Genomic DNA, 21231 nt, shown 5'->3' with positions numbered 1-21231 from the left:
GGGAACACAGCTTCACAAGTGTATTTTATTTTCTATACCACCCAGACAACAGATACCCTTTCACACAGCACTATAAATACTATTCACATCAACCACTCTGTCAAAAGAGAAAAGAAAGCACAGAGCAGTTCATGGCTAGAGCAGTGTGTCATGATGGCCTCATTCTCCAGTTAGCTGTCAGAACCTTTGTCTTTTAAGGCATTTTCTCTTGCACAAAGCAGGATTTGAGCACAGCAGCCACTATGGGCTGTGTGCTTGCACCCCTGGCTCCTGACACTGACACCAAGGGAAGAGAGAAGCCAGTGTTAGTGCAAAGCAAAGCAAAGCTTTAAGCAGGATTTGTCACTGAAACAGTCACTAATCATCCCTTGGGGAAGACGGTTGAGGTATTTTGCAGTCAAAACTATAAATAGGAAAGCCAAGCAACAAAGCTTCATATTGCCCAAATGCCAAACTGAAGCCCCAGGAGGAGGCTGGGGGTGTCAGGTAACCCCCCCTACCCTGTGCAGCCTCTGCAGCTTGGCATGTGCAAGTTTTTCCCAAAAGGCCTGTGGGATGAGCCCATTAATAAAGACATGGCTTCCAGTTTTTAGCCATGTTTTTTAGTTAAACACTAAATACATTGTTGGGCAGTTTAAGGTAGAAAGTGCATGTGCAGTGATTAAAAAGCCTTTGTACTGTGGTAAGGAGAATTTGAGGAAGTAATTTCCATTGTTCATGTGACCACGACTGCAATTGTTTTGTGCACTCCTTAAAACTGACTGACTAAAAAAATTGAATAATCATCTTCCAGCCCCTCTCCTACATGAGGCTGTATTCCTGACCTCAGGTCTCATTCCAATTCTGAGGTGTCTGATAGGAGTGCTGCTGGATCAGGCCAGTCATGTCCAGCTGTCACATTTCACACCATCCCCAGTTTCTCCTGTGGCTGCCCAGGGACTTGGACTTGGCTGTGGCAGGAGAGCAGCTGAATGGCATTTGTTCCTCCCCACGCAGCTGGTGTCTGGCTGGGGCATCCCAGGGGGAGCAGGGTAGTGGGGAAAAACATCTTAGCTCACATCCATTGACTCTGAGGTGGGGAGGGAAGCAGAATCTTTCTGAATGCTCTCAAAAAGTGATGCCATTTCAGGACTGGATCTGATCTGGGATGAAAACTCGGCCATTGCTGGGCTTTTCTCCACCTCAGGGATGGTCAGGAGAGCAGCCACTGCCCGCATGGCTGAGCGCTTCAGCTCATCCTGCTTCTCAAACTCCTGCTTCACCGAACCGGCTTTCACCTGCAAATCCAAAACCCCATTTCCAGTTGGCATTTAGAAAAGCCCAGTACAGGCACAGAACCAACACAGTAACAAAGACTAGCAGAGTATTTTCCAGCTGGGGAAGTGAGGGAAGTAGGTGGCTCAGCAGCACTGAGGGAGAAGGCCAGGAGCAGAGCCCCAGCCCAGGCCCTTGCATGGTCCTGCTCTTACCTTTGTGGAGCAGGTTGCCCGGAGGGGCTCGATCAGCCGCTCGAGCCGCTGCAGCACAGCGCTGGGGCAGAGCACCGAGAGCCGTGCCAGCATGATGAACGTCAGCATCTGCCAGGAGGGGACATAAACTGCTGTTGGTTCTCTGTGGTACCCAACTCTGCTGACAGGCCTGGCTGTATCGGGAGTTCCTCTGCATTTGTGCATGGGGCTCTGCTAAGAGCTGGAAACGCACCCCTGGGAGCCAGGGGGCTGGAGCTGCAGCTGGCCCAGGTGTGTGCAGTGCTGCAACTGTCTGCAAAGGTCCTGGGGACTCTGCAGCAGCCTGGGGCTGTGGGTGTACACAACCTGATGGCAGCCCAGGCCCCACAGAGAAAATGACATCAGTCAGGGCACAGCACCTACCCGAATGTCATAATGATCTTTCAGCCCATCCTCCACGTGGTTCAGGTAGTCATAGATGTCCAGCCGGTCCAGGCAGCTTTCCAGCAGGGTGTACATGCACTCGAAAGCAGCTTTCCTCACATCAAGGCCATCGTCCACTGTGTGCTTGAATGGCCCCATCTCTACCTGAACCACGACAAACAGTACAACTGTCACCAAAGAGCAGAGCAACAGCTCCATCTGGGCATGACAGGCTGCTGTGAGTCACCGTGTGGCACCCAGCTGAGCCCAGTTACCTCCCGGATGAGCTCCCTTCGCACTTTGGTTTCATTGTACAGGCTGGGTAGGACTGTGTTCAGTAAATCCCGGATTAAAGAAGGCTTGTTGTGAGCAGCAGAATTAAACAGGGCTAAAGCCACACGGCGAACGTTCAGGTCAGGATCTTGCAGAGTTTTTAAGAAGTCACCTGTAAAATAAGAACACATCAGTCAATCCTGCAGCCAATAGGATTTGCAGTATTTTAAAAGTATATTGGGGTAAAGTATTTCAAGGAGGCTGGTTATGAGAGCATTTATGGCAAAATAACTAGTGGCACAGTCTGTCAGAACCATTTAAGATGCTTTCTCTCCCTCCATTTGGGATACAGTAAAGAAACATGACTATCCTGCATTTGGGCATAAAAACAATCAGTGTGACTCTAGCTACCTCACCCTAAAGTCAAATCAGAAGCTTTGTTATTCAAGGAAGTTGTGGGGGATTTTTCTTGCTTAAGTCCCATCTGATCAAAGTTCTCTGAAACAGAACATGAAGCAGATCATGTGTGGGCTCCCTGGACATCAAACACTCACGTAGGCTATACTTTTGAAGATCTTTTTTGTGGGGAATTCTGAGTTTAAATGCAGAAAGAACTTAAAAACAATGGAACATGGCCAAGAGTGAGGCATCAATGCATTTAGCAAGGACTCACAGTACAGTGTTTCTGTTTAATCCCAAAAGCTGAGAAACACTGATAAAAACTAACTGGACTAGATGAGGTTCATACAGAAGTGGAAAATCCCTGAGCTTCCAACAACACCCAACCTCTCATGCCCCCAGCTCCCACACCTGTCCAAACCAGCCTACCTATGCAGCCTTTCAGGAGAGTATCAATGGGCTGAGGATGGTCTGTAATTGTGAATTTGATGGCAGTGACCACGGTGCTCCGGGCATGTGGGGAGCCTGCAGTGAAGGGAAGAAAAACAGTGAAAAATCAAGAAAGAAAATCACTGCTGTAACTCTCCAGTACATATTCTGCCCTTGGTCCTGTTACACGTGTTACAGAGATAAGGGAGTAGAGGATTCTTCTCATCAACTCTGTGTTTGCATCTGCTCCTGCACCATCTCCTTGTGTAGTCCCTGTTCCCAGCACCCTCCTGCTCTTGTGGGGACCAGTGCTCCTCTGATCCCCCTTGCAGAGAGATCCATCTTGTTACCTGCTCTCCTCTCAACTGGCTTTGCTGTTGTACCCACAAGCAGTTTACAAAACGAATTTCCATCAAAAGGCAGCATCTCCCCGCTCTGGCCATTGCCCTACCCATTACCTGCTGACAGCTGTTTCCTCAGCCGGGGCAGCAGCTCAGCAGGGTTCACCAAAGTCAGCTTCCCCAGGCATTCTGCCACCACGTTGCGTGTCCCTTCCTCTGTGCACTCACAGTGCTTGAAGAGCAGAGCCCAGATATCCTCCACGTAAGGTGTGAGGCTGTCAGCTGGGGAGGAGCTGATGACTTCCTTCAGGGAGTGCAGCAGCAGGTACTGTCGCTTGGGCTGGCTTCCGATCTCCTTCAGCATGAAGGGCAGGTACTCCTTCAGGTTGCCAGCGCTGACGTTCCCCAGCGCGTAGGAGGCGGCGGATTTCACCTCCTCGCTGGGGGACGCGAACGCGTCCAGGATGACGGTTCTGAGCTCCCTCTGGGCACTGAGGTTCGTGCTGCGGCCCACCTCTGCCAGGAAGAGGAAAGCCAGCACTTGAACAGCAGGGCTGGACTTGGGACTTTTCACATCCTGGACAAACTGGTTCACTGTTGCAGGGGCTTCCTTCGGGCAGGCTGAGGACAGGGCTGCCACACACTTCGCGACAGAGTGATACGCCTGCTTGTGCAACGGCAGCGAGGCCCCGGCTGAAGCCGAGGAGTAAACAGGCGCTGTCAGCTGCTTCATCAGCTCCAGGTAACCCACAGTAGCTGTCTTTGTCAGCACCAGTGCCTGGAAGAAGTCGATGATGGCATTCAGGGCCCCTCCTTGAAGCAAAGGTGAGTGGACAAGCTGAAAGATTTCAGCAAGGACAGAGCTGCTGATCTTGGAGATACAGGATGGATAGACCTTGGCCAAAGTCGTGAGGAACATGATGGTCACCTGGGACACGTGCATGTCATTCTCAGTAATTAAGACAGGGAGCTCTGTTAGCACAGCCTCAATCATGGCAGGCTTGAGGCTGTCGCTGTAGTTCTTCACCAGGATGTCCAGAGCATTCAGAGTGCTCAGTTTCAAGGCACGTTGATTCTTTCTCAAGAAGGAAGCTAGAATGGGGAGACCTTCCCCTAGGATGGGTCTCAAATCTATTTTAAGTGGAGAACTAGCAATTAAGGTTAATGCTTTGACTGTTGTCAGTCTGGTGATTTCATTTTTGAGCCTCTCCAGAAATATCTTCAAGGTTGGCTGGAGGTCAGTGCTTAAATGGTCTCCCAAATTGTAAATGATTTGTCCCATGCAGGAGATGGCACGTTCCTTCACCTCCTGGTCAATGTCAGCTGCCTTCAGCCGCTTCAGAGTACCAGGGAAAAGATCCTTCACATAGGGCTTGGCATCAAAGGTGTAAGGCTTGTCCAAAGGCCTGATAACTTTCACAAGCTGCTGAGTGACCAGCAGAGCTTCTGATGTGATCTTATAAAAGGGGTCTCCAATACAGGTCACAACAGAAGGCAGCAGGGCTTTGACATGAGGGTGAAATACCTCTGGCTGGTGGTTGCAGAGAAGGACGTGGAGGAAGGACAGCGTGTCAATCCGCATATTGGAGGAGCTGGATTTATCCGCCAAGGAGAAAACAATACCTGTGCAGAAGAAAATAGACGATGTCATATTTTTCCCAAAGAAGGAGGTTCATGGATCCAACCAGGGACAATCACAGGAGACTTTTCTCATATTCACTATACAATCACACCAAAAGCAAAGGCAGAACCTGAGCCTTCCAACGGTGGGATGCTTCATAAACCCACAGGCCAAAGAGCTTAGAGAAAAATGTGGTGGTGCAGATTAAAGAATCAGTCAATATAAAGAATTTTTTTAAATGCCGCTGCATCTTGCAAAAAGAAATGGCATTTGTATTTCCGATCTCAGTGTGGTAACAGCACAATTCCAGCTGCTTTCAGAGGAGGCTGGAATAGGCCCTCCCAATAGCATCTTGTCAGGGGACTGAGGAAATGAACTTGACATTTTTATCCTGGCTTTCAGTGCAGAAGCCAGAATTCATTTGGGAGCTGTTCAGCACATCAGCACAGAGCAGAATGTCATGTGTTTGTCCTAATGCTGAGCACAATAACTCACAGGAATAAAACTGGAACACACAGGCAAGAAGCACATGTTCAGAACAGATTTTTGCCACCCTGCTGCTTCACCCCAGACCACAGATAAGCTTACCAGGGATAAGTGCAGGTATGTGATCTGCCAGGCAGCCAGGAAGAACACTGGCCAATTCTGTCAGAAGGCTGAAACAACCCTGTCTTGATTTGATGCTCTTTTCTTTGAGCTGCTTATGCAAGGCCTTGATGATGTTGGGAACCTGCAGTTTGCACAAGCAAATGAGAAGGGCATGCCTCAGCCATCCCAGCTGCTCTCAGAGGCTCACTCTGGTACATTTCCACCACAGTTTATTCAGTTAGTTTCCTGAGCAACAGCTGCAGTAAGGCACCAGCCACACACTTCACCCAGAAGCCACCCTGCCTCAGCTTGCACACATGCCAGGGCTGGTGGAGGGGCAGTGCTGGCTGTACCCCCATGCTCCTGTGCTGTCCCAGCACTCTTGCCCTGGGCCAGTAAACAGCCAACCCTCCGGATCTGGGGCCCTCTAGATGCCTGCCCCAGGGCTCCTTCAGCTAGCCACATTCTCAAGGTACAAACTTCTCATTGCTTTGCAATTTAACCCAGCTGCCACCTGCTCACACACCTGGTTCTGAAGCATTGTCAGGGGAACATCATCCTTGCCAGAGGCATCGGAAGAGTGCAGCCAGCTCTGGGTAGGCAGTGTTTGCTTCAGCAAGGAGATGTAAGCATTGAAGATGTCAGCTTTGACATTCTCCTCCCTCTCTTTGAACCTGCTTATCAAGGCTGGGGAGAGAGTTCTGTAGAAGTCCTGCAGGAGATCGTGCCTGCTGCTGACAATGGCCTCCAGGCACTTGGCCGCAGCCCTGCGGACCTTCCAGCTGATGTCGTCATCATCACTGTACTCATCGTCGCTTACTAGAAACAACACAAGGGGAAACAAGGTGCACCATTATGAGAAAACTGGAGCTAAAGGATCACTTGATCCTCAGAGCTGCCCTCTCCAGGAGGAGAAAGCAGGAACGGGAAAAATGTTAACCCCGTGTTCTGCTGAGCACAGCCATCCTCACAAGCAGGCACCTTGCTCTTCATCCTCCCCATTTTCAGTTTCCATCATCTCTTCCTCTTCCTCCTCATTATCATAATTGTAGTTTGGGTCAAAGGTAATGTACTTCAAACACAGTCCCATCACACTCGAGATGTGAGGGTCCATTTCCTTTGGGCACCTATCAGAAATGAAAATTTTAAGAGTTAATCAGACACTAAGTTTTAAATATCCAAATAATACGCAAATAATACTGTTACTCTCAAAAGGATCACAAAGTGCTTCACAGACCATAAGAACATTTCGATAACATGAGTTAAACAAAAGATGCTCCTTCCTGCTGTGCATGAAGCAAGGTCACATTCCCCTATGGGGAGGATGCAATAATTTTTATTAGGACAAATAAATAAATCAATTGCCTTCACCATGTTTGGAGGACTGAGTTAAAAGCAGAAGATTTGGAGAAGAGGAGGAAATAGTTTTGCTCAAAGTGACCTTGCAGCTGGGAATGCTAAAGATGTCAGTGTGGGAAAACTCCATTTATTATCCCTAATGTTCATCCTCTGCATGTTTTCAGGAGTACAATTCCTGTGGAGAGTAATACATTCTTCTCACAGACATGCAGGAAGCCTTTTGTTAGAGTGAGGCAGGCAGTGAGCCCCCTTGCCCTTCTCTCAGCTGGGATAACTAAGCCTAACAGAGCCTGTGTCTCCATGTGTCTGTCACCCAGTGTTATTAGCAAGGTAATGAAATAAACCTACTGTTGGCATCTCAGCTGTGGTTTGATGGTGGGCCTTGGTTACCCATACGTGTCAATTCACACATACACACCCTGGTTGAATCCTCCCTTCCTGGGAGAACACCTCAGCAGCTCTGCAGGGCTCCTTTTCCAAGCAGTAAATGTTTGACCAAACAACAGGAGAGCTGCAGCTCAGCATCTCTTCTGCCCAACCCCTTCACCTGCCTTCAGCTCCCTTCATGAACCAGGAGTGAGGCGGTTCCCTCTGGCTAAGGAACACTCCAAGGACTGGGCAAACTCCCACTCCTGCAAAACCAATACAGAAGGACAGCCTCGCATGCTGATGTAAAGCAGCTCATGATTCCTGTCCAACTCTGCATGTGCAGATGAGATTTCATATGTCAACTGGCTTCCCAACAGGAATACTTGCAGGAAGGCTCTCCCTTGAGGATGCTGAACATACGGATATTTACACCAGGAGGACACGGATGCACTGGATGGTGCAGAGGCACTCCCCAAGAGCACACACCTTCTCACAAAGGACTCAAAGGCCTGGAAACAATACTCTCGAAGCTCGTCGTCATCCACGTTACAGTACTGAACAATCAGAGGAATTATCTTCTCCAGGTGCTCTCCTGGGAAAAACAAAGCAAGCAGCAATGAAAAGCAATTCTAGCCTTCACTCACCTGGGCAGCTGACAGCTCAGTCACCTGCCACTTCCTTCCTGTGCCAGGCAGACCATTCCTGACCCAGTAAAATCTGCTCTGCAGCCCCTTGTTGGCACTTCAGTCAGTAAGAGCTATGATTAGAGATCTGTTAGGACCTAATCTCAACTCTGGCAGGTCTTTCAGACAAGTAATGCAATATGTGGCCATCCCCTCTGTCATTTAGAAGGGGGTGAATCCACTGACCTAGTTCATAGAGGTGTTAATTCAAACCAGGGAAGTGCTGCAAGATCTTGAGGGGAAGATCTTAGTCACTAACAAAGGGCAGCCAAAGTGATACTCTGGTGTCTTCTTTCCCAGTGGAGATCAGAGAACCAGACCAGAACCACAGAGGGGATCACAAGCCACTAATACATTAAGAACAATGAGTACTTTTCTTTTACCACTAAGAGGAGCTGCTCTAAAATGCATGTACATTTCCCAGAACCATTTCAAGCTGCTCATCCTACCTATGCGGTGCCCAGCCTGCCTGCTGATGCCAGCCACACACTGAATGTACGTCCTGGTGGTAGATGTAGACTCGTTCCTCTTCAGCTCTGCCAGCAGATGTTCTGTAAGCTCTGAGAAGATGTTTCCGCTGCAGGTCAAGACCAGGTGCCCCAAGGCAATGATGGCTCGTTTACGTACTGCCAGCCTGGGGCTCGTCAGCTGGGGCAGCAGGCAGGTCAGGATGGAGGAATGGAATGAGTAGAGTGTTCCCCCCAACCTGCAGTGAACAGAACAAGGCACGAGGAGAAAGGCAAAGGCTCAGAAAAAAGCCCTCCTGGCAGTACAAATCTAAAAATCCTTCAGCTATGGAGACTTCATGCAAGCTGTGGGAAGGGGGAGGAGAAGTGTAGTGGCCAGGGATCTGGCAGAAATGTGGCCGTTCTCCCTTGGAAAGAAGAGAGCCCTTAAGATAACAGCTTGCCACCGTGGGGCAGAAGCCCTGGTTAACAGCTCTCACAGCAGTTAGTTATTAGTTGTTTAGTTGTTTCTCACTGGTTATCCCCTTTTGCCCTGCCCCCAGCGATAAAACCCTCTGTTTCCTCTGTATCCCCAGCTATTCATTATGGAATTTCTTGATGATTAAACCCTCCTGAGAGATCTATTACAACAGCTTTGTCTCTTTCTTCGGTGTCACCTCGGAAAGCTGGAGTTTGCACTCGAAAGCCTTTCCAAGGGCTAGGAGCAGAAATCACACACGCAGCTGCTGACGTGCGGAAGGTGGCGGCACCCCCATCGGCCCAGCTGTGCCAGACAAGGCTGGGTTTGTCATTTGGGTCTGAACACTGACTTGGTCTGTAAACACAGGGAAAGCTTATTTGTCTCCATCATGGAGGAGTTTTTGACTGTGTCCTTCTGGATGACTCAAGGGTGTGCTAATAATTTCCTGCATGCAGATGACATACGACACTGTCACTCTGACTTATGCAACAAGAGGCAGCCAGGAAAAAAAAAAAAGCATGTAGGATGGGCTCATAGGGCTAAAATAAACCTCCCTGCTTTGCCCTCACCCTTCCATGTTTGTGTGAGCTAAGCTTCTGTGGAATCCATCACCAGAGGCACTGCCATTCCCAAGCACAGAAAGGCTTGGCATGTTATCTCTCATCCCTGCTGGGGACCTGCTCTACCCAGATATTCCCTAGGAGCAGCCAACCAAATCCTGTGTTTTTAAGTCCCAGAAATAGGATTAGGGAAATAAAGAAATCAAAAGTGGACACATCCCTGCAGCCCCCTTCTATGCACAGCTGCCAGAAGGAAATCCTCTCGTACCTGCTCAGCATATCTGACAGGATGTCAAGAGCTTCCAACTGCACAGACACATCCTCCTGCTTGCCAATGGCTCCTGTCAGCTGGGCTGTGATCTTTTTGCACACATTTGCTGTCATGGTGGAACCTGTGAGAGAGAGATATTTTTCCCTGCTGTCAGTTAACAAGGAGTCTTTTTGCTGCTAGGAACTATTCACTCCCTTGTACACTGAAAAAAGAAATCACCACTGGGAGATCTAATCAGGACAGAATAATGAGATGGCTGCAGAGGACAATCCTGTCACTGGGAACCTCAGGTATCCCCTGAAAAGCTGATGCATAGCTCCAAAGACAGCTCAAGTTTTCATTTCACTCCATCTTTCATCCCATTGGTACCTCAGCTTTACTGTTCCTCCTCCTGATTTCACAGATTGTCCTCTGGCAAATGAGTAAAGAATCAGTAACTTTTAGGCTCTGGACTCTACCTTTTCCCCCATTTGCCAAAGGCTGGGACTCTGTTCCTCAGTGACAAATGGGGACAGTCAGAGTACCTGTGGCAGCTGGTGGCAGCTCAGAAATAACTGTTTTGAGGCCAATGCTGGAGATATCCCGCAGCTGCTCCTTGTCCGACAGCATGTTCACACAGAGCGTGTCCACGATAGTCTCCACCTGGTACTCCTTCACTTTGCCAACCAGTGGGCCCAGGCTGCAGGAGGAGAAGCCAGTCAGGATGAAGGCCTAATCCAACTGTCCATGTCCTTCAGACTCACACTGCTCCTTAAAGATCCTGGCCACCTATCTGGGAATGACTGACATTCCACTCTAAGCACCTCCTTAGGCACAGAAAGGAAGTATTCCCAGTTCCACTTTGAGGCCTCCTCTTTATCACACTCTGGATGGATGAAAGATTGCAGAGTATGTACTGCAGATACAACCAGAGATAAACAGGCGAAGAAGTTGAGAAGTTGGTCCTCTGCTCAGTGCCCAACTATTTTGCTTTAAAGCCTAGAATAAACCAACCCAAAGCAGGCAGAGACAGGAGCAGGGCCAAAAAAAGTCAGGACAGTGGGAATCAAAAAGAAAGAGCCAAAGATAATAGGGAACAGTGACAGAAGCAGCACGTGGTTGAAAAGAAGGGAATCCTTCTTTTGAAAAGAGGATCCACAGCAGGAAAAAATAGAGGAACCCAAAGCTGTCTTTAAATGGCCCACCTTTCTGGAGCCCTGGGGTGAACTGAGCCATTCAATGGCATTTCTAGACTGAACACGCCCTCTTAGCCATGCTGGGGAAAGAGATGGGAAAGAACATGTCAGCAGCAGGATCCCTTTATCAGAGAATTCACTAACAGAGGAACCTACTGCTTTTGTTCATTTGGATTAAAGAAATATGGCCACGGTCACAGGCAAAGTAACAGCACAGGCTGCACTCAGTCAAGGCAGGGAAAAATCCAAGTGCATTATAAAGTTTAATGAAAACTCCCTTGAAGAGAAGGATTTGGATCTGAAATTAAAAATTAAACCTGAAATTAAAGCCCAAAAGGGCTGTACATATTTAGTACCATTGCTATCAAAGAGCAGTGGAGAAATTCAGCACTAGATTTCAAAGCCTGAGAGAGGTCAAGAGCTTGATGACCAAAATTTTAAATTGTGCTTCTCTCTGAAGAAATAAAATCTTAGGGATTGGCCTTCTGTGTGGTAAGTTTTATAACAGGAACACTGAAGTACTTCCAAAATCATCCCTTGCTGCTGGAGAGGTATCTGTGTGCTCACTCCTTGTATCTGCAGAGAGAGAAAGTGCAGTGCCTGCAAGAGAGGGCAAAATCCCTTCCAAAGGAGCTTTGAGGGAGATGTCAAGGGCCAGGTTTTGCTCTCACACACTCTCTGCCATCTGTGATGGCTTTATTAGTGCCAGGGAACATGGTTATTACTGCCTAGGCTCTTACCACTTGACAGCAAGGTTCTGTACTTCGCCATTTTTGTCCTCCAGCAATTTCAAAAGCATTTTCACAACTTTTTTCTCACTGTCTTCATCTAGTTTTATTGAATCTTTCTGCAGTTCCATCATCAGGTCATTGGTGGCCATAAACCTGAAAGGACACAAGGAAAAAGTGGATTGGCTGAAGTGCAGACACAAATGCATCACCTTTGCATCACCTGGGACAGAACTTGGCAACTGGTGCTTGTATGAAAACAAAGAGTAACTTACAACACTGTCCTAAGAAAAAAGGAAAATTCCTATCTTACAAATAGATAACTTCTTAACTGGGGTCAGGTAAACAAAAACTCTAAAAGTGGCACTCAGCACGTGTATTTTTTCTCAGTGACTAAATGAAGACGGTTAACTATGCCAGATAAAAATCATGATAGGTTTTTTCACCAATTTTTCACCTGGCCTAGGAAAAGCAGTCTGGGGTCTAAGAATGCACCTAGCTCTGTTCTTTCTGGCTAACTTACCACTGATAGTATGACCCCACACATAGACAAACCCTATCACTTTCAAAAATGAAAAAAAAAGTCATGACTCCATGCAAACTACACCTCAGAAGTGCACTATGCTATATTTAGATTGCAGTGAGCAAAACCAATCAAGTATTTATCACTCCAGATTAGAAAGAAAAACAAAGACCCAACTGACAGTTTTCTAACAGGGATAAAATGGATATTGAAAAATTCTGGAAAATATCTATTTTCCCAGAAACAGAAAGTGCAAAAGGTGCTGGTAGAGGAGTCTGAGGTTCTAAGAAATCTTAGTGTGGCTATCATGTGTTAGCTGCTTTCCAATGTTAGCCCTGCACAGGATTTCTAACAGGAACCACAAAGTCCTTCTCTCTTGTTACAGAATGACAGCTCCTATTTAAATTAGTCTCTGATGTCACTCATTCAGCACATAAGAGCTCTCATGTACACCTCATGGTTTGAGGCTTCAATCTGCAAGCCCATTCCTGAGCAGCAACGAGGTCCATCTGGAACGAAGGACTGCTGTGGTGTTCCATAGCCAGCCTGAAATCCAGAGTGAGAAAACGGTAGTGATGTGCCCTAAGATGTTAATGTGCAATCTCTTTCTGATTCTGCAAGAGCTCTTCAGCTGCACTCTGCAGCTGTGTCAAACCAGCATGACCAATTATGGGCACAGGCTGAACAGAGCCTCCTGCGGCAACACATCCAGCTTTGGACTCGCTGCCTACTGCCATCCTGCCCCAGGACCTTGGGATCCCACACACAGATCCATCTGTGAGAGGGGAACAAGAGAAACTTGGTCCTATGACAGATGATGCTTGGCCATGTGCTGGGGGAAAGTGGCCCTGCAATACCTCTACGACATGACATGTGCCAGGCATTGGGCACATCTCCTCTGGAGTGTTAACTGTAAATTCTTTGAACAAACTGTTTGTACAACTCCTCCATCCCAGACTTCTTTATAAAGTACTTGTTTTAACATCTGAGAACATCAGCAGCTTCTACAAAATCCAATCTCCTTCTAGGCTATTACTAACCCCTCTCTTACATCTCAAAATACCAAGTCTGGCCCAAACATTACCTTCCAGGTTGGTACTGAGAAAACAATATGCTCAGGACTGAAATCTTTCATACATGTCAGTTTTAATTACTTTTTATAGAATGCCTTATACATTGAGCCATCTGCCTAACCCTAAAAAGATGTCAACTTTTCTGCTGACATAAACAAAGAAATAAAAGCTCCTCAGTCCTGTTAGGGAGGCACATCCCTCACAGAACAAGTTCTCCAAGCAGCCTGAGCAGAGCCAGTATGTGCAGCATCCGTCACCTAGGGACACCGGGGTCTACTCAACCTTTTTAATGCACTGACTATCTCACAAATTATCAAAACAAATTAGAAGCATTTCTGCTACGATGTTCTTTATTCACAAAACAAATAACAACTTGAATTCCAGCTGCCCAGATTTATTCCCCCTTCCACTTTCATCAAGCACCAATCTAGGCAAGGGAGGTGAGCACCGTTGGCTTTTCTACCTTCCCCCCTCAACTACGACACAGTCAACTTGAAACCTTGTAAGTGACATAACTAAAACTGATGCAAATCTCAGGTCTCCTGCACACCCGCTCCTGGCCTGGAAGGACCCGTCTCTGGGCAGCCCCCTCCCTCCTCCCCGGCCCCGACGCGGCTGGCTGCCGCCCGCAGGGCCCGTGCCGTGCCGCGCCGCCACACCTGAAGTCCTTGTCGGTGGAGGTCATCTTCTCCAGCAGGCTGGAGATGTGGTAGGAGACGTTGGCCATGGCGGAGGGCTCTGCGGGGCCTGGGGTCGCCGCCCGCTCCGTGCCGTGCCGGGCGGCCCCAAGGCGGCGGGAGGAGCCGGGCCAGACGGCTTTGGGGCCGGGGCGGCGGCCCCTGCCGATAAAGGGTTCTGTGCGGGCCCGGGCGGTGCCTCTGGCTGCCCGGCGGGCTCGGCTCGGGGTGCCCGGGGCAGGACAGGTCAGTCCCCGCTCCCGCCCCTCGCCCTCTCCCTGCCCAGCGAAGGCAGCGGCCGCCCCGGAACCCGGCACGAGCGGAACGTCGTCGCAGGCGGGCGGGGCGCGGCGGGGCCGGTTGTGCGCGGACCGGCGTGCCACGTCTGAGCGCGCGGGCAGAGGCCGGGCCGGGGGCAGCGCGGGGCCGCCGCCATCGCCATGGTGAGGCGGGGGCGAGCGGGGACGGGGCCGGGGCGGGGGGGAGCCGGCGGCGTCCCGGTGCGGGGCCCGAGCGCAGCTGGGTGCGGCCTCCCACCGCGGCGCGGGCGGTCCGGGGCACAGGGTACAGCGGGCACGGCACACGGGGCACCGGGCTCGGCTGGGCGGCCGGGGATGGACTGGGGCTCCCAGGACCGCGGGCCGCGTGTTGGTGCGATGAGCTCGTTCTGTTCCTTCTCCCCGCAGGTGTCGGTCATTAACACCGTGGACACGTCCCACGAAGACATGATCGTAAGTGTGGCGGGGAGCTGCTCCGCCCCGTTCCGCGGCAGCTCTAAGCGCGGCTCGGGGGCTCTCCGTGAGCACTGACGGCGGCACGGATGTGCCCGAGCACACGCGTGTTGGATGCAGAATGCTGTCTGAAATCGTGATCTTGCCATTTTATACTGTGTGGGGAGGAGAACTTGGCTCGGAGGAAAGGGGGAAATTATTTAAAATCTTAATTTTCATGTGTGGGCTTGTTTCTGCCCGTTTCTGTGAAATAATAGAGATATGTGTATATTTGCTGGTACAGAACTTCGGCTGATAAAAATGGTTTTCCTTAACGTGGATGTTTCTGGGAGTAATTTGTAATTTGCTGTAGGAAGGAGCCCAGTTAGGTGAGCCTAGTTCTTCAGGAAGAATTTCTTCATGGAAAAGGCTATCAAGCATTGGAAAGGGCTGCCCAGGGAGGTGGTGTAGTCACCATCCCTAAAGGTGTTCAGGAAATGACTGGATGTGATAGCCAGTGCTCTGGTCTAGTGACAAGTTCTAATCAAAGGCTGTAGTAAAATAAAGGTCGAAGGCTGTAGTCAGTGACCTTGGAGGTCCTTTCCAGCCTTAAGGATTCTGTGGTTCAGTGATAATGAAGTTGCAAATAGAATTAAGAGCAGTATTTTTACATCCACTTTACATTTTAAGAAACAGAAATACATAACTGGTCACTGCTTACTGACATAACTAGTCAGCAGCCTAATTCCCTGTCATGAAAATGCTGTGGATTGCTGCTCAGAATTCCCTGGATTCCTTCTGTGTAACGTTTGTATAGTGATTGAAGAAGCAGCTGGGGAAAGAAATTGTTTCTGTGGCACATCTGGATTGTTTAAAGCACTGTTGGGACCCCACGGTGTAGGGCGTGGGGTGGCTGTGCTGCAGTGGGGTCAGTCAGCGGGCTGTGCTGAGCGCAGCTCTCCCTGCTCTCTTGCAGCACGATGCACAGATGGATTACTATGGCACGCGCCTGGCGACCTGCTCCTCAGACCGATCCGTGAAGATCTTCGATGTCCGCAACGGGGGGCAGATCCTCATAGCAGACCTGAGGGGGTGAGCTGTCACAAGAGGAGAGGTTAATCAGGGCAAAATCTTGATGCTTTGTCCTTTTGCTATTGGGCAGCACAAAGTGCAGGTCAAATTCCAGGGTGAACTCCTCCAAGACTGTGCTGAACAACTTCTCAGAGCTGGGGTGGGGACGGAGCCCCAGTGGGAAACACAGTGGGGCTTGGTCATTCATTTAGTACTTTGCACCTGTGATTTTCAAGAAGTAAAATGTACTAGTACAAGTTGGAATTGTTTTCTGCGACAGTGAGAGCCCTGTGTCAGGGTGTTAACATTGCCATCCTGGCATTACCCATTCCTCATGTCAGAGCTCTAATCCCTCCCAGAACAGCGATTCACAGCAGTGATCTGTGAGGCAGCTGCAGCTGGAAGGGGTTTCTCTCAGCTTGTCCAAATGATGTTGTTTCTTGCAGGCATGAAGGTCCTGTGTGGCAGGTTGCCTGGGCTCATCCTATGTATGGGAATATCTTGGCTTCCTGTTCCTATGACAGGAAGGTTATTATCTGGAAGGAAGAAAATGGCACTTGGGAGAAGACCTACGAGTACACGGGTCATGATTCTTCAGGTATGGAGAGTTAGAGTGGAGCTGGGAAGGGAGACTGGGGAGACGAGGGGATTTGGGTAAGACTGAAATAAATCTGTTAGGGTTAAGGAAGAAAGGTTCTGTCAAAAAGGATAAAAACCAAAGAGAGAGTAAATCTGTTCAGTGCTAACAGGACATTTTCCTGAGGTCATACTGCTGGATAACCCACTACTGATTCATACCATGTGCCCATACGTGTTGTTATACAAATAAGTCAGCTTTCAAATAAAGATGGCAGGGAACTGAATTCTTGAGGAAAATACTGTTTCCAGTAAGAAAAAATACATGTGTCATGCTGTATTTTGTTTTAAAAAGGAAACTGTTTTGTTCAGATGATTTACCCTCCCAATGTAGATCTGTTACTCAGTGAACAGTGCTAATTGGCTGGCTTTTGCTGAAATTTGACTCATTCTCAGCTTTCAAAGCCACTTGCTTTTGGAGACTGTGCCACTGGTACCAGTCAGTGAATTGGTCAGTCAGTTCTAGGTAGTCCCTGTGCTGTAATCTGGTCTGTCTCGCCCTTCCCAGTGAATTCTGTCTGCTGGGCACCACACGACTATGGATTGATTCTGGCCTGTGGGAGCTCTGATGGGGCCATTTCCTTGTTGAGCTACACGGGTGATGGGCAGTGGGAAGTCAAAAAGATCAGCAATGCACACACGGTGAGTCTGGTCCTTTGGAGCAGCCCAGAGTTCCCAGTTCCATCACTCTGAAGTGATGCCTTGGAGACTTGACTAGATAAATACTGAAATACAGTGAAATTATGTGAAACATCCAGAACCAAGAATAGTTTAAGTTCATCCAGAGTAGGCAGGTGTACTTCTTGATCACTAAAACTAAGTGGAGATATGATGAAGGTATGTATATATATATATATATGAAGTTCACTAAACAGCACTGGCAATGCCTATTTATTGGTCATTATTGTTAAACACAGTGCCGAAAGTTACCTGGTAAGAAATAGCCTTGATCCTAAGAATAACCTGCACCAGCTGGAAAAACTGTGGGACTCCTCTTTTTCCCCAAATTGTGGAGATTTTTGTTAAGCAGGACGTAATAAGCTAATGGCAGTGGCCCCCAGTAGAAAGAAATTCAGCTTAGGACCAAAAGTTCCTTCTCCTGTGTTCCTAAATCTTAGCAACTGTGTGTGCCTTTTGTCCTTGCAGTTTCTGTCTCTGTCTCCCCTATTTACACATCATAATCTCTAATCTAATGGACTATTTTGTGTGCAAATACCCTTAGCTACCTCAGGCTTTCTGAGTAAGTGCCTTAGTGAGGCTAGGCTGTATCTGGAATTCTTATTCATCCGATGTTCATCCAGCATTGTGCAAGACTTCAGTTTTTCTGAGATGGGCTTATTCCCCACTCTCAATAGAGAGTACGCTATGTGTTCTTTGCCCCCTCAGGAGCATCTGTCTATCTTTTAATCTATCTATCTATCTATCTATCTTAGTTAATTAAAGTAGGCAATTCTTAACATTGATGTTTTTCATTAACTAGATTGGATGTAATGCAGTTAGCTGGGCTCCTGCTGTTGTACCAGGGAGCCTTATAGAACAACCCTCCAGTCAAAAGCCGAACTACATCAAAAGATTTGCATCTGGTGGCTGTGACAACCTGGTCAAGATCTGGAAGTAAGTGCCATGTGGCCAGATAAAACCTGACACTTTAGGCTTTGAGTGTCCCTGTTAGTATCTCAAGTAATATTTTCAGCATCCCTATTGTATCATCTTCGAATTACTGTTTTAGAGACATGTTTCAAAAATGGAAACTTAGTGATGCAAGGGTGGCTTTCTAATGGTCTTTGGTTACCACTTTGGTCATAGCAGATACCTGACAGTAACTGAAGGTCAGAACCTCTTTGCCTGTGCTGCTTTCTGTCCCCTGGAAGGGGGGAGGTCAGTTCAAGCTGTAGGGATTTTTGGAGAAGTGGGGAACACTTGTGCTTTGTATTGTATTGATGAGAAGGACTGAATGCTGCAATCCAGAGCCTTCCTGAGCAGGGCATGAGATGATGAAGGAAGCTGCTGTTACCCTTCTGACTATATAGTTGTGTTTTCAGGGAAGAAGAGGGTCAGTGGAAAGAAGAGCAGAAGCTAGAGGCTCACAGCGACTGGGTGCGAGACGTGGCCTGGGCTCCATCCATAGGTTTGCCAACCAGCACCATTGCTAGCTGCTCACAGGTGAGGTTTCCTTGGAGTGACAGAGGCAGGCACTTGTGCTCACTTCCATGTGCTTCCTTCCATGTTTCTCTAGTAAAGGAATTTTAGGGGTAGAGCTGATGTAACAGGTCCTCTTGGCAATCCTTTGCTATACCTGGGTCTCTGCATAAGAGCCTATGATTCTTGATCCTTCAGAAGCCAAATAGAAGCATTTCTGGACAAAGGTTTATGTATGAGTGTGCCTCTATAGCAAAGACTGACTTCTGTTTTGAAAATCATGAGCAGGATGGTCTCACTAGGTGGAAAACCTTCCAACTAATATTGTAATTTAGTGTTCTGGGATCAAATTTACTGAACTTCCTTCTAAAAATATTGTTTTCTAATAACTGGCATTCTTAATCAGCTCTGATGTCTTCAGTCTTCATATTGACTGTTGTGTTCTTGCTGCTAATCTGTACATGCTATCTTTTTTTTTTTAATAAGAAGAAGACTACTTAGTGAGCTCCTGCCATGTGACTGGAAAATAAAATCACATTCTGGAGAAGTATTTAAGCTGATACATACGTATTTTGGGGGCTCTTCTCTGGTATTTGCAAGTTATTGTTGGTAGATTTTCTCATCAGTGCTATACTCCTGCCTTGAGTTTATACATAGCAAGGAGACAGCCCCCTTGCTGTGCTGAGCACAAAACCATGCAGACACATCAAGGGGTGGTGTCTGAGCTGTGATTTGGAAGTGTAGCTCCAAATCAGGGTTGTTTCTTGTTCCCAGCCAGCTTGGTCTCTGTGCTTTTGCAGGATGGCCGAGTGTTTATCTGGACGTGTGATGATGCTTCTGGAAACTCCTGGTCACCAAAGCTGCTGCACAAGTTCAATGATGTTGTCTGGCACGTGAGCTGGTCCATCACTGCCAATATCCTTGCAGTGTCTGGAGGAGACAACAAAGTGAGTACTGCTGCCTTGGCTTTTACCCCTGTGCAGCCTGTTTCCAGAGGAGCTGAGATGAGACTGTTGTCACATGTTTAACACAAGGCTGTTGTACAGTCTCCTTTGCTGCAATGGGGACATTTTTTCTTCTGATTAATCAAGAGGGCAGGAAGACCCTAACCTTTGGAAAATTAGCACTGACTGCATTCTGAGTCCTTACTGGAGGGCAGAAATGCAGGCTGAACTTGATTTTGTGAGGTATGACAATTCATACTCTCCTCATATGACTACAGGCTATCACCAAATCCATGCTGTGGTAGCTACAAGAAAAGGGGAAACAGGATGTGTTTAAAGCTGAAAGCTGTTCCTGCTCTGTTTTTGAGGTGACACTGTGGAAGGAGTCGGTGGATGGACTGTGGGCGTGTATCAGCGATGTGAACAAGGGCCAAGGTGGGGTGTCTGCTGTGACAGAAGGGCAGCAGAATGAGCAGTGATACACAATGGAATACTCCAGCTGCAACAAGTGATCATTGTCCCTGATTTGCAGTGTGTCTTTAGCTGGATGAGAACTGATTTTATCTAAACTGGACATGAACATGGGAAACAATTACCCAATTTTATGAGCACTCTTACTGGGAGGATACAATATGTTGATAATCAGCCTTAATTGACATTCCCTGAAATTTAAGGTAAACAGTATAGCCGAGTACTGTGCCAGATACTACTCCTTGATACTGTAGGCATTATTCCCTGCTTTTCTGGTTTAGGGGTCAAATCTGGATGTGCTGTGGTCAGAGTTCAGGCACTCGAACAGAACAGGGACAAGCTGTCAAAACAATGAGGTGTGAGCTCCTTTATGCAAGGGAACAAATAGTCTGTGCCCTCAAAGACCAGAACTTCATTTCAAATGGGGGAAAGGGCCGGTGGAGTTCTCAGGGTAGGTGGTAGTGTGCTAGCCAGCCCTGCTGGTAACAGTGACATTGTGCTTGTGTCTTTCTGAAAATAACATGCTTGGCCAGGTGAAAGTCTCTTTGCTTTCTTGAAGATGAAAAGGAGTAGTGGAATGCATGTCTTCTGCTTTACAATAATCTCAAGCTGTGTTATTTAACCAACATCAATAAATCAGACCATGGTTTGAAGATTTATTTTTTTTAGTCACAATTCTGTACTGTACCTCAGTTGTTTGGATTTTTTTTGTTGAGATACCAACAGAATAAAATCCTATTGGTTAAAACCTGGTGTGCTGTATTAAATGATCTTTTCACAGGACTGCCCTTTCAAGGCAGTTTTAAGTCTATCTTCAGCCAAGCCACAGTCACATCTTCCCATCCATGTAATTAGCTTTGCAAGAGCTTATTTTTTTTGGTGGATTTTTTTTATTTCCCTGTAAATGGTACATCCTGAGACAAGGCTTTACAAAGCTGTTGCTCTTCCTTTGGTCTTGGCAATTGCCAGGGAGAACGTAAGCAGTGCCAGCTTCCCTTTTCTGTTCTTACACCGTTACTTGTCGTAAGGGAAGAAAGAAGGGCGCACACTTCGAAGTTATTTTTAAGCTAACGTTAGCCGTTATTTTATGAGAAGCGCCGGAAAAGCGAGCCGCACGTTTATTGCAGTTGCGGCCGCCCCTCAGGCCGCAGCCCCGCCCCTTGGCGCTGATTGGGCGGCGGCGGTGGCGGCAGCGGCGGCGATTGGGTGCGGCGGGAAGGGCGGGAAGGGCCCCGCCCGCTCCCCTCAGCCCCGGCCCGCCTACGTCGCCTGAGACTTTGTAATTAATTTAACATGAAATTTTTCTCTAGAGCCATCAGAAAGGGAAAAAATCAGATCTCTGACAGTGAACGAAGACTGGATAAACATGTTTGTACTAATAAATACTGAGAGC

At 48.0% G+C, this 21231-nt stretch overlaps 2 protein-coding genes across 2 annotated transcripts; one reads left to right on the top strand and one right to left on the bottom strand.

The window, feature by feature from the left end:
- Positions 1-11: 11 nt before the first annotated feature.
- On the bottom strand, positions 12-14110 carry LOC102105797 (cullin-associated NEDD8-dissociated protein 1). The gene is made up of 15 exons (XM_005521952.3): positions 13850-14110; positions 11607-11750; positions 10216-10370; positions 9689-9812; positions 8383-8639; positions 7737-7842; positions 6504-6649; positions 6049-6341; positions 5523-5664; positions 3431-4936; positions 2973-3068; positions 2147-2316; positions 1872-2036; positions 1470-1577; positions 12-1277 (listed from the first exon to the last, which is right to left on the bottom strand). The coding sequence occupies exons 1-15, from the start codon at positions 13915-13917 to the stop codon at positions 1050-1052; spliced, it is 3708 nt and encodes a 1235-aa protein (XP_005522009.1). The 5' UTR covers positions 13918-14110; the 3' UTR covers positions 12-1049.
- A 79-nt stretch (positions 14111-14189) lies between these two features.
- On the top strand, positions 14190-20586 carry SEC13 (SEC13 homolog, nuclear pore and COPII component). Its single transcript, XM_005521951.3, has 9 exons — positions 14190-14310; positions 14554-14598; positions 15554-15669; positions 16095-16246; positions 16793-16926; positions 17765-17898; positions 18327-18447; positions 19224-19370; positions 19736-20586. The coding sequence occupies exons 1-9, from the start codon at positions 14308-14310 to the stop codon at positions 19844-19846; spliced, it is 963 nt and encodes a 320-aa protein (XP_005522008.1). The 5' UTR covers positions 14190-14307; the 3' UTR covers positions 19847-20586.
- Positions 20587-21231: the final 645 nt, after the last annotated feature.

Source organism: Pseudopodoces humilis, chromosome 13 (genome assembly GCF_049639895.1).
Source record: "Pseudopodoces humilis isolate 2021_Gansu_Grassland_sample_001 chromosome 13, ASM4963989v1, whole genome shotgun sequence".
NCBI classification, from domain to species: domain Eukaryota; kingdom Metazoa; phylum Chordata; class Aves; order Passeriformes; family Paridae; genus Pseudopodoces; species Pseudopodoces humilis.
Note: the sequence above shows the minus strand (reverse complement) of the source record. Positions and strands in the feature narration are given on the sequence as shown.

What these genes read in the sequence shown, in the direction of transcription:
- LOC102105797 (XM_005521952.3), bottom strand. Translation starts at nt 13,917, where the DNA reads ATGGCCAACGTCTCCTACCACATCTCCAGCCTGCTGGAGAAGATGACC. An exon ending in GCTGCCACCAGCTGCCACAG is followed by an intron (nt 9,813 to 10,215) that starts GTACTCTGACTG and finishes TCTCTCTCACAG; the next exon opens with GTTCCACCATGACAGCAAAT. An exon ending in CTGTCAGATATGCTGAGCAG is followed by an intron (nt 8,640 to 9,688) that starts GTACGAGAGGAT and finishes TGTTCACTGCAG; the next exon opens with GTTGGGGGGAACACTCTACT.
- SEC13 (XM_005521951.3), top strand. An exon ending in CGTCCCACGAAGACATGATC is followed by an intron (nt 14,599 to 15,553) that starts GTAAGTGTGGCG and finishes GCTCTCTTGCAG; the next exon opens with CACGATGCACAGATGGATTA. An exon ending in CTCATAGCAGACCTGAGGGG is followed by an intron (nt 15,670 to 16,094) that starts GTGAGCTGTCAC and finishes TGTTTCTTGCAG; the next exon opens with GCATGAAGGTCCTGTGTGGC.